This window comes from Trachymyrmex septentrionalis, unplaced genomic scaffold (assembly GCF_001594115.1).
Source record: "Trachymyrmex septentrionalis isolate Tsep2-gDNA-1 unplaced genomic scaffold, Tsep1.0 scaffold190, whole genome shotgun sequence".
Lineage (NCBI taxonomy): Eukaryota > Metazoa > Arthropoda > Insecta > Hymenoptera > Formicidae > Trachymyrmex > Trachymyrmex septentrionalis.
Genome location: NW_017305072.1, coordinates 1235416 through 1248548, shown reverse-complemented (window position 1 = coordinate 1248548; position 13133 = coordinate 1235416). Strand labels below are relative to the sequence as shown.

Genomic DNA, 13133 nt, shown 5'->3' with positions numbered 1-13133 from the left:
TTGCCATCGTGAACACTACTGATTTTTGAGGTTATGTGCATCAAACGCCAAACCGTATCGCATTTCAGGAGGTTAAATGTTACTGTTTTAAAACCCCAAAAGGGCGGGAAGATATATAAAATTTAAATTGTTATTTCGGTTGTATCGAATCTAAAGCTCAGAACTTTTTTGTACACCTAATAATTAAAGCAGCTTTTCGGCATTTTAAAATTACGATACGAAGAAGCACAAGACAGCTTTTATTCAAAGTAGTATATTGCATTGCCTAAAAATGTTAGCCATTCCATCAAATACAGTAAGTCACAGGGTGATGACAGGTTTTCATGCAAGGTTACAAAATGCACGCAAGCTGCAATCTAATCGATGTTGTACTCGTAATTCTGAATATGTCGTAATCCGGAAAGCGAGCATGCAAGTCTTTTCGAACGAGAATTTACTTTCTCGTTTTCCAGCGACCAATGATCATACAAACGTTTATATGTCATACAATGCTTATATTCATATAACATTCTTCACTTTACACCATGCGGATCTTTTCTATTACATATAATATTATATATTCTCACTTCAAATATTTTTTTTATTAAAAATTATCCAAAAAAAGAAAATATTAAAGAAAATATTAAAAAAAAAAACAATATATAAAGAAAATATTTAAAAAATATGTCTTTAAGCTTTACTTCAAAATCACACAATATGTATTAACAAAAGGAGATTTTAAGCTATGCGAAGATAGAAGATTCCCGCATGCTTTCAGAAGTAATGTCTCATCGAAATTCGAATAAAGTACACGGGCAAAGTGATCGAAATGCCTCGCGAACTATCTCGAAGTGTCACAATACAATGGCGCAACTCCAGCAAATTTCTTGATCGAAGTCGGTCGATCTTTCGTTATGACACTTCCAAATCGGTTTCCAAGCATCGTTCAAGCGATTTGCGCCAACACGAGCCGTCTGTCACGTTGAACACCTTGAGATATTCATAGTTCTATCATATCACCGTCTCGCTATTAATACCTTCAGACAATTTTAGTTTTCAAACGTATGCCAAGAATAAATACACAGTTATGTCGCGATACTCTCTCTTAAATGTAAATATAACGGTAAATTTTATCTCTCTGAAGAAGTTCGATCGTGAGAGGCATCGCGAAGTCAAAAAATCAAGTAAAGCACACATCGTCAAATCACTTAAATTCGAGATCATTTATGTCTGTCAATTTAAAGTTTCTACAGAAATATTTTACTATTCTCTGTAATCTCGTGCCAGATCGCATAAATGGAGAAGGCCAAGTAAATGAGATAATATAATAAGAAACAGAATAAAATAAGGATATGATGAAGAGATCTAATGTGAAAGAGATAAATTGAAGTACTTCTAGCGACACACATTCCAGAATTGTCTTATTGGAACGACATACGTGCCAAGTCGGTAACTCGAAGTATAAAAGACTACGAAATGCAACAATCGTGACAGTTAAGTACGGTAGGCGGTTTTCGCTTTCGATTCTTTGTTTCAACATGCCTGTTGTGACGTTGTAACTATTGACCCGCGAAAACTCTCAGGGAAAAAAGTTACCTTGTCTGTCAGTCACGAACTATGTGATTCTTGGCAGGCAAAGAACGACGGACGACGTCAGAAAACTACCAATTCCGTAGTGAAAAATAGAAGTTCCCCGTTAAATTCGTGATCAGAATTTATCACTTACAAAAATGTTACATTTACCGATATATGCAAAAAGGATATCATTATTGTCGAATTTAATGCAAGATATTCATACAGTCGTCTAAATAATTAAATAATAATTATATCACTTTAATTACGGAATTTTTATTTAATATTTGGATAATAATAAAATCATTACATTTTAATTATCGATCTAGTTACCTAATTATTTATTATGTCACTTTCAAATAATATGATTACCTTTATATATATAATACAATAAAAATGAATACACTGCATTTACTTGATTTTTTCATTCGTCTTATAAATTAACTTTCATGAAGATACATATCAAATTATTTTGTATTCTACAAGCACTACTGCGAATCCTTTTTTCTGATTCAACTTACGGATTAGAGTTGTAACCGTGACGCTAATAGATAGAGTTCTATGATATGCGAAAGAATGCGCTATTTCTGTTTGTGGTAATCGGTTCCCTTTTTTTAAAACTTTTTTTATTGGAATAATAAACGTTGCTTCGCAGATATTCATGATATCAAAATGTCACATTTCTGTAATTAGCGCTGTAATTAATTATATGGATATTTAGGGCAATGCGTTTGTACATACACCTAGAAAATCTAGTCGGCAAATAAACACTTGGTCGTACGTTTAATCCGCCATTACTCACGTAAAATGTAAAACATTGTAAATTAATTGACATTTAAATAAAGATCTTTGCATTTTAATTAACTTTTTTTTTAACGGATTGAATTTTAACAATTCTTATTTTAGTTTAAAAGTTCCTACACATTAAAAATGAATTAAATACAATAAATAGCTTTATATACTGTTTATATTCAAATTATCCGAATAAAGAATGCAGAACATTGTCGAGAGTCTTTAAGTTGATCAGAAGAAAATGCGAGATATCTATAACAGATAATTCGAATATACATTAAGAGCTCGACATTATCTACTGGTCAGTGATTTTACGAGCGTGATAAAAAGCGTTTGCATGTTAGTGAATCCAAAATCGCGTTTTCGGCTTTCGGAATCTAATTTAGTAAAGATTCATGACGTCTTTGTTCTGTTCTCCACACAATCGTCCTCCCTTGCAATCGCATTACAACTATTTCTTTTATTTTCTATGCAATGTTTGTTCATTATAAAAAGTATAAAAGCACAAATTGATTTTGATAGAAATATTACATTATATATAAATTAATTATATATAATTATATATAAATTAATTATATTAAAATATTATTTCATTAAATATAAAGTCCCTTTTGAAAATTCTTTCAACATCACAAGAGCTCTAATTTTAAATCTACTAAAAATGCTGCCAGAAATGAATATCTTCATTCACGCAGGTAAAATAATATTTCCTTCAGAAACGAATATGATAAAATCGTTTCATATTATACGATTCATTAAAACTAAAATTTCTAATTTGATCGCGACCGTCTCAAAGTTCCTGTCTGCGCCAGAGCGCTTCTAAAATAGATATTATCATCGCTAATGATGCTCGCCAAATGCTACGACGCGCAATAACTTAGTCGCTCCTCCGACAACAAAGAGATATTATCGGAACTGCACACGAGAGCAATTACTTCACGAATCGTGAATTAGGCAGGTATCGCGTAGCGACTCCCACGTGTCTCGTGTCTCTAGTCGCGGCGCGTCGCGGGGGGCCGCGGTTTCCTCGACCCTGAGGAGCGTCGCGACGCCTCGTGCACGTCTCAGTGCAAGAGTGCCGTTCACCAGGAGTGAGTCGCCGTCGGAGTTTCCACCCGTTCTGCCATCCCTCTCATTCCCTATCTCTTCTCCGCGCTCTTCAAAGAGAGAAACGCGATAGCACGCGCTTTCACTTTGGTCAACACCGCGAGTGCGTTTTCATAACTGTACCCACCCTCGACTCCAAGTAGCATCGCAAAGGCAATCGCGCTATCGAGCTGGCACCGCATGTCTGGATCAAGCGCAAGCCCGGACAAGCAGAGATAATAACCTTCGTGGAGGGACCTTGACGTATCACCGTCACGGCACACATCGCGTTACAGTGAATATTTCAATACAGTATCGATCTACCGCGTGTAAAATACGTGTGTGTGTCGTGAGTGTCTGTGCTCTGCTCTCAAATCCCGTGTCGTCGTGTTTTCTCTGTAGAAAAAGCCTTCCTTTCATCACGCGCTATGTATATTGGTATACCATTGTACGCGCTGTCATCCTGTCACCCTGTAAATCCGCCTGTCACGATAGAGTGCGTGCGTCCGTGTCACGCGTGTAAATATTTCGTACGTACTATCGATCTACACGCGGAACACGTGTTCCGTGAGTACCAGCGTGATACCGATCGTTCTTATCATCTCGATAGTCCTGTGATCAATGTTACCTTGAATTTTTCACGCGGTACTAATCTACCCGAATGTCAACAGACTTACCTGAAGTAGTAAGATCGCGGTTTGCACACGGCATTATCTTTATCGAATCGCAAGATCAAATTACATTTTTGTTTCAAAGTTAAGAAGTTTCAAGCTAATTTTCGCATTAAAAAAAAAACACAAATAAAGTCGCTCATTTCAGCCGCGGTATTATTTAAGTACGAAACTGATCCAAATGTCACGGCATGACCGTCACGCCGTTTGTTTGCGTTACCGCAGAGACGCCCGAATCCGAACTTTTCCGTCTAATCGCGTGTAGTGTGAATATTACAATACGAAATCGATCGACTGCAACACATGTTTCATAAATGCCTCTGTACAACTTGTCGTGACTTTATTTTTCTTCGCCTGTCTACTAAATCAAGTAGTCGCGTCAATGAGTATACCCGAATGATAATTTCCTTTGAATTACTTAACGAAAGAAATTACGTATTGAAATTGCGCGGAACAAAGTTTAAACTCTCCGAGCGAACGCTGCAGTCACTAATGTCGGAAACATTAAATAGAAAAAAAAAGTTCTTAACAACCGTCATTTTCTATTATTCCATGCTTTATCCTTGCAACGTGCGCCTGTGCACTCACGCCAATCAAGTTTCTCGTGAATATTTCAATATAACATCGATCTACAGAAGCTAAGCAGATATTCCGAGTATACGCTCTTTTATAGCGATAACGCCGCTGTTCCCGGTGCATTGCATAATCGCGATATAATTCCAGTTGATACGTAAGATAACTTTCTATCGCCCTTTCATCGCGGAAGATTAAACATTCAATAAGTTGCAGCAACGCGTCTTCTGCTTTTTTTTTTATCACGACTCATTATTTCTCATATTTATAACTTATTAAATTATTATATTTATTGTGAAGGTATATTTCCTATATTATAATTTTATTACTTTATGCACGACAAACCAACATTTTTCATTTTATCGCGGATTTGATGTTTGAACGTTTTTTGTATGAATATTTAATACGGTTCAACTATTATACATCGATTATATACTTTTACCCATTTTCCTGCTTTCGTTCTCGTCGTATAATAGTGGATTCATTTGTCACTCACTGTGTTCTCATTATGTTGTAAAAAATATTCATGGATCTTTAGATCGTTCCCTGTGTATAATTACAGCTTTTAATCAACTGTGAGTTTTATGTCGGTGTTGTCTCGCTCGTAATGGCATTCCGACAGCGATGATAGACGACCATCTCGCCCTTGTACATATTATCGAAGACAGCTGCTCGCTTGCTTCCTTCGTGTAAAATTTCGAAATTTGCATGGGATTTGACCGACTCTGCTTCCTTCAGTAGTCGCAGCTGTTAATGATTGGTCAAGATAGTGTGACTATCAAAATTTCGTAAGAAAATATTTATAACTTTCGAGTATAAAGTTCTCTTCTTCGAAGTAAAAAAATTAATATCGTACTAAGCGTTTGTACTGTTGTACAAAAAAAAAATAAATAAATAAAAATCATGATGAAATTAGAATAATCGATCGGAATTAAAAAATGTCAAAAAATTTTCTTGCTCGGCTCATAGTCCTTTATTTTGTCTTTTAATTTTTAAAAAGATGCGTTTGAAATTCGGTTGTTAAAACGGCTTATATAAAACTATAATATACGAGTATGTTAACTAAAATAATAAAAATAAAAAGAAAATATTCAATTTATAATTTAACATTAAAGTAATTTTAAAAAATTAAAGAGTGATACAATCTTGGATTAATTCAAATCAACTTGGTGCTGAATTTTGAAATATTTGATAAGTAGAATAATTGTAGTTAAAACATGCTTAACATTTCGTGTCTAACACTTAAAATTTAATTAGTTATTATAATGACAAATTAGATTATAATGATAAATAATGATTAGAATAATTCTTAATATTTATGTGATAATTATATATATGTTTACAGCTACACTTTATGACAGTAATGATACAGCGCTTTAGTGTAAATCCAGGGATAAATCTTGATCTCGGCACTTGTTTTACTACCAAGAAAAGTTGAATTTTCTCCACGGTACGTGACTCGATAGTAGAAACAAGATCAGAGGAATCTGTTTTTATAGAAGCGAGAGATAAATTTCAGTAGTTCGTTGCTACAGCATTGCAGCATTCGCGCAATTTGTTTTTCTCGTACGTAATTAGTAACTAAAACGTTTAGCCAATTGAACCACTCGCTTATTTGTTTCAAATGAAGTAGATACTCCCTTACACTTACTTTCACAATTTTTTACAACTCATACATTTAATTTTAGATTAAAAATCAATAAATCGTACGCACAATTCATACATGGTTAGAATATATTAAATTATAATATATCAATAACTTCAAATTTTCACCATTTTTGTTTTATATATTTCTAATTTCCAATTTCGAAATGTTTGAACATATTATATTACAATTAAATGGATATAAAAATGATGCTGCAGCGAAATTTATTAGAAAACCTTTCCTATTTAAATATTCTAATATTTTTTAAGACATATACGTCACTTTTATTACAACATTTTATGTAAGAAGTAGAAACGACAGTCTTGCTTTGAGTTCAATAACTAATATAAATTCACGGTCACATACCTCTACCTAACTATAGATCAAATAAAATAGTAAGACATTCACCTCGTTAACTTAATTGTCATACATAGCGATCAGGTACGCGTTCAAAGAAAAAGTTTAAGCAGAAAAAACTTAATCTCATTTCCCAATAATATCGAAGAACTGATCCTAGAATACTGGAATACTAAAATCGATCTTAAAGCACGTGTGTATCATTGGAAAGTCATTCGAAAAACATACGCTGTAAACTTTAACTATCGAATCAAATGTTTTAGTAAATATTTTTTGCATATTTTAAAAAAACGTTTTTAAAATTTAAGTACTGTAAAAATAACATTCCAGCCAAATTCCTCAGAAAATTATTTTCATAAAAATATTATTGTATAACAATATTATATATTTAAAATTATACGGTAGAAATTAAAGCATCGTTAATGCATTATTAATATCAATTTGAGAATAGCAGTTAGTATTTTAAGATATGAGATTTTATTCATCAGAAGATTGCAGAAAATCTTCTTGGCAGTGCAGCCAATATATTCTAAAAATATTCAAGAAATAAGAATCAATACGAATTGCATTCTTTTACCTTTGTCATTATCAAGTAAAATATTGAGCATTAAACTGAATCGAAAGTAATCTCTTGTTTTCACGCATTTTACTTTGCATATATCTGTGTCGCTACTGTTGTGACAAAGCAGTATACTTTAAATCAATCGAGAGACTATTAAAGCTTGTGTCGTTTCTACGACGAGACAGTTCTCCTACGAAGAGGCAAACGTTAGTTGACGCGCGCATTGCCCGTGCCACTTTTAATCCGACGTTGTGCGTTACTACTTTGCGGTTAATTGAAATTTTTCATTTTTATAAATTTAATTTTTTGAAAAAGTGAAAACATTGTTAAGCATATTTAACGACTTTAAATTTTTAATTTAAACGATCAAAATTTTTAATGTAAACTGTATAAACAGTGAAATATTAAATAGCATTATTTTTAATAAAAGCAAAAATATTAAATAGGATTATTTTTAATAAAAGTAAAAAAATATATTTAATATTGTTAAATATTAAAAATACTAAATTAATGGATATAATAACCGCAAAAAACTGATAATACGAACTTTTTATGTCATTATTTAGAATGTACCGAACTAGAAGATTATATAAAAAGAATTTATGTGTGAGTGATTATTGTGCAACAAAATTATCGTTATCTTCTTCGATGATTTCGGTAACCAATCAACTTCTTGATTTCATCAAGACCGAGATGCATAAGATATATGCATAGAGCAATAAAGCACTGTTCCAAATCAAAAGACGAATTGCGATGGTGTTTTCAGATAATCAAAAGTTTTACGCTTTAAATCGTTCAGTGTTTTCCGATTTTCGTAATGTTTCGCTCGCGCGCCACAAAATTTATTCGAAAAGTAAAAACATTGATGTGACACAAACGATTCGCGATATTCGTTCGTTCAGTTTTGATAAATTATATATTTATTTATTCTATATCAGTTATACGTATATTATATATATTAAACTCCTCAATTAATTATTAAAAAATTATTCTTTTAAATTAACTTTAGACTTTCTCTAATTTGTAACAAAATTCTATATTTATCATATATTTTCGAACATATAATAAGAAAAAAATAGAGTCAGAATATACACATGTACAAAACACTATCTAAAGAATGCTTATATAACCATTTAAGAATATTAAAACATATGTTATATTAAATTATGAAGAGAATTCTGTATTAAACTTTAAATGCGAATTATCATTCAAATTATCGCGAAGATCCAAAGTGGATTTAAGATAGCCTTGGCTACATTCCAGGCATGGAATGACTCGGAAAGACTATAAGCTGTACTCACATATGTTCTCTGAAGAGGTAATTTTCACAATGCAAATTTTAAACGAAAAGTTTCATACAAGTTTTTAATTAGATACGTAATAGATAACGTATAGTAAATTTTAATTTTTTGTTTTGTTTCTCTTTAATTAAACTTCCTTGTACAAGCTTCGTTTACATCTTTACGATATTTCTTTCAAACTTCTTTTTAATCAATTTTAACTTTCCTTAATTGATCCTTCTTATTTGATCTTCTTTATTCAATGTTTTATTTCCATCTTCCTTTTTCTAGATAAATGCTTCATATCTTAATTTTTCAATCTTTTATATGTATAATTTTCTTTCTTATTTTATTTATTTTCTGATCGTTTTTCTTAACATCTTATCTTTAATACATCTTATTTTTAATTTTTCTTCTGTTAATTTCCTTTTTCAATCTTTTTTTCTAATATTCTTTTTAGAGCCGAATTAAAAATTAAAAATTAATAATAACGAAATTCCTTTCATTATGAAACATTTTTTTAAATTAATAATTATTTAATAATACCATTTTTTTAATTAATTTAAGCCAGGCAGTAAGAATTGCGCGTGCTAACCTTCACATAATTAAATATTTAATATAAAAATTTAATATTGTATCTGCTGCATAATATTATTTTTACAGTAATGCTGATATTATTATCAATTTGACAAAAGTACTTATTACAATGTTGACACTTAAACTTACTTTCATTTAAAAAAATTTTTACGTATATACATGTAATGCGTAGATTTTACTTATTCTCAGTATTTTGGGGTCAAGCGTCGATTATCCTTCGAGAAGTTCGACCGAAATCGCGCGGTAAAAGATCGTTACTATTCTTCTTGTTCGACCTAGATCAACTACGTGAGTGCTTTAGAACTACACGGCAGCAGGAAGTCGGTAAAAGTTAAGTGCACCGACCATTCGCTGCCGGAGTTCACTGTCAGTGCCATCGCACGAGCAGTTTAAATCCCAATCCCAATGTCGTCCGACGTTACACCACGTCGGTTTCTTCTGTGTTTGAGCGCGGCATCATATGCCCAAGTTGGCGTTTGTAACGTGTCAAGATTGTTGTACTCGTAGTATATTTCGCCATGAGTTAACGAATCAGCGTGTCCAGAATCGTATGAAAAAAAAAGGAAAAGGAAAAGAAAAAGAAAAAGAAAAAGAGAAACTTTTATCGGAGAAATCACAAAGTCTAAATATGAAATCGTTTAACGAGACTTAGGAAAGGATTAAAAAACAAAAAAAGGCTAAAACACCCTCGTATCCTCTTCTGATTGTCGCGCACCGTCACCACCACCACTGCCTCTCTTCCACGCGCATTCTCGAGCACTCGTCGAATCGACCGAGCGTATCGAATGGTCGAGTAGAAGTTAACAAAAAAAGCTGAAAAAAAATAACACACATACACACCACGAGAAATACGTCGACAGCGACCTGAGATCGTGTACCGAAGTCAGTCATGAATCTTATGTTCCGCAAGAACTTCGGCGAGAAGGGACTCGGTGGTGGCGGACTAGGTGGAGGAGGACTGGGAGAAGTTCGGCCTGCCCTGAGCACCACCACTTACGGGACCAGCGGGGCCTCATTCGGCCAGATAGGAACGCGTTTTAGCGCTACGCGCGGTGGTATCGGCCAGTCAGTGGTCAGTGGCGTACGTGGACCCGTACGACGCAGCCGGGAATTCGGAAACTTTCCGTCAATGGGCGATCACGAGCACCAGGCACATGGCTATCGTACTCACTTATTCCTATCGCCGCCTGCAGGTGGAGCACTCGGTTCACCGCCCGAAGAACCGGGCGAGCGACTAGGTCCGCCGCCACGTCGTAATTCGGGCCCCCATGTGATTAAATGGGGTGGCGGTGGGTCTGTCAATTCCACGCAGGGCGGTCAGACCGGCAATCAGGCCAGAAGAAAACAAAATCAGATCGGTCAACAGAAAGAATCTTCCGACCCACCAAGCCCGACTGCGTCTAGGCAGGTGAGTACATTTAAAATCCATAAGAAACTAGAAGAGACCAAGAAGATAATTTGGATCTTTTCTAAGAACAATAGTAGATGATAGACGAAGTGTCAGCTGACATTGTTGTGTCGTTTATAGAAAACAATTAAAAATGATAAAATTGTATCGCATGGAGACATGCGAAATGTACTAAATTTAATATTTTAACAAATATTTATTTAAATAGTACTAACTGAATATTTACTTATAGTAATAATAAATATTTAATACTCAAAAAATGATAGTTAAATTAATGGTTCTTGTACCAAATATAAATATATCTTTATATTTGGTAAATATTTAGTTAGCACTATTCGAATAAATATTTATTAAAATTTAGTACATTTTTTATATATTGCTACATGCATTATACCAAAAATTTTCCATAAACCACACAATAGTTGACCCACAATTTATCTGTCGTGTTTTTAGTCTAACGTTGAACAACGTTTCTAATACAGTTAAGATTTCTTAATTTAATCATCTAAATTTTCTTTTAAATGCATAGCAATATAGAATATTCCAAAAAAGATAAAAAAAAAACAGAGGAATAGGTATTTCAATTTATCTATTTGTTAATCTAGAGAAAACTTGTTAAATAAATTCATACTGGCGTACGATGTGAAATAGCACGCTAATAAACTAGCGTACTTATCTCGCAATGTGAGTCACGCACGGAAAACTGTTGTAACATGTGGTACCCTATATTTAAGCTTATTATAGTCATTTCCTACACAATCGACCAAAACTGAATTATTAATCTACAATCGCTATTTCGCTCTTTCCGACGTTAGAATTATTCTATTTAACAAGAATGTTAGCGGATTGTCTCTCGGCTGTTCGTCCAATATATCTCGTTACCCGCAAACTGTCATCTACATAAGCGCAAGGAACTTTAACATTACATATAGAATGAAATAGATCAATTTACCGTCTAATTTATAACGATTATTCAATAACAACTTTACCTAGTAATTGATATATCATTTTAAAAATAGAAGATAATTACTTTTTCATATTAGGCGTGCGTGTAAATAATTTTGTGATTCATTATAAATGCAATTGAATTAATTCTGCGCTGAAATATACGTTTCCTATCATAGAACAAAATTTGTCATGTTCCATTATTCCCTTAAGAATAAAAGAATTAGCTAAGAAATTAAACGGATATTAATATAATAAATCTCGGGGGAGGGAGTTTCTTGGCAGACTAATCGCTTTCCATTGTCGTTATTGAACCAAGTATTATATCGCCATTTCTCACAATAAGCCACGGGAATAGCGAAAAATTTTGCAATAAAGCAAAGTTATGGAGGAAATAGAAGACCGTTTATAGAAGGGAAGACATAAAGTAGCACTTACGCAAACGACACACAAAGTCGCTATCTTGTTGCAAGTCGTGGTAAATCCGAGAACATGCCATAAATTCCACATAGCATAAATGTTCGATAATTAACAACTATTGTTTACTATCAGCCCATCCGAAACCCGCCCGTATCGCATTCCACCACCATGTTTTCGTAAACGTTCAGTGCATTACATTATATACACGAGAAGAGACATTTTCAGGCCATAAGTATTTTATGATGTAATGAATCTCACCGCTTGGTCCGTAAACAGGGGTGCGATCAGGAATTCAGGGTATACTATTTTATCCTTATTGTTCATTGAATGTTAAACATAAATAAAATGATACCTAAGTGCAATCGAGTGAAATTTTTAAACACAGTTTTAATAATAGAAAGTACGTAATAATACCTAATGTTTCATGTTTTACGTAACGGTGTTCTCAGTAGATTACAAAATTAAAAACAATAATTTTAACAAACTCGTTAAATTATTAGTATTCATTTTAAACTAAAAAATGTATTAAATTTTAATAAATATTTGTTTAAACAGTATTAATTAAATATTTATTAAATGTAAACGTACATTTATTTGATACAATAATTTAACTATAATTTTTTCTCGAGTAAATATTTACTATAAATAAATGTGTACTATTGAAAAAAATATATTAAAAATTAATAAATTTTTTCTCAGTGTAACATTAAGCAATTCTACACTGTCTGTTACATTTATCCCAGCGCTACAATTAAGCTTAGAAATGCATCAATAAAAAATATTGGAAGAATACGACAGGAATACGTAGAATTCTTCATAAATCTCCTACTAAACTTCTTGCGTGATCGAAAAGAACGTGCTGAAAGTGTGAGAGATATAAGTGCGGAAATTCACGATTGAAGTATTGCTGCAGCTTTCACGGTCTGACAAAGACCGCAGTGTCGTGCAATAACCTGTGACCTTTACGATGTGCAGCTTGGACATTTACCATCATGTGTACTGAATGCAATGTAATTAAATATCCAAACACGCATGTTGGCACACTTTTTCTGTGTATTGATTGAACTTGTGCGAATGCAGCAAATGCATTCCAATGCAGAAAACACTGTCAACGTACATTACGTATTGCAACATGTAATACAGAAAGTTTGCACTTTAAAGATGCCTATAAACAAAACGAGCATAATTTGCTAATTAATTTTATGTTTTCCATTTACTCAAATTTAATGTATGTATATATATATAT

The 13133-nt window shown here is 33.0% G+C and overlaps 1 protein-coding gene across 9 annotated transcripts in view; it reads left to right on the top strand.

Annotated features, from left to right (window-relative positions):
• Positions 1-3242: 3242 nt before the first annotated feature.
• The window catches only part of LOC108747076, an 18940-nt gene continuing 9049 nt past the window's right edge, over positions 3243-13133 (top strand). The window contains exons 1-5 of one of the 9 annotated variants that reach the window (XR_001939211.1): positions 3243-3724; positions 3832-3996; positions 5236-5461; positions 6019-6123; positions 9394-10522. Coding sequence is in view for 1 of the 9 variants with exons in the window: in XM_018484331.1 (XP_018339833.1) it covers positions 10004-10522 (519 nt within the window). In the remaining 8 variants the exon portion in view is untranslated. The other 8 variants (XM_018484331.1, XR_001939215.1, XR_001939212.1 and 5 more) reach the window with 8 other exon arrangements.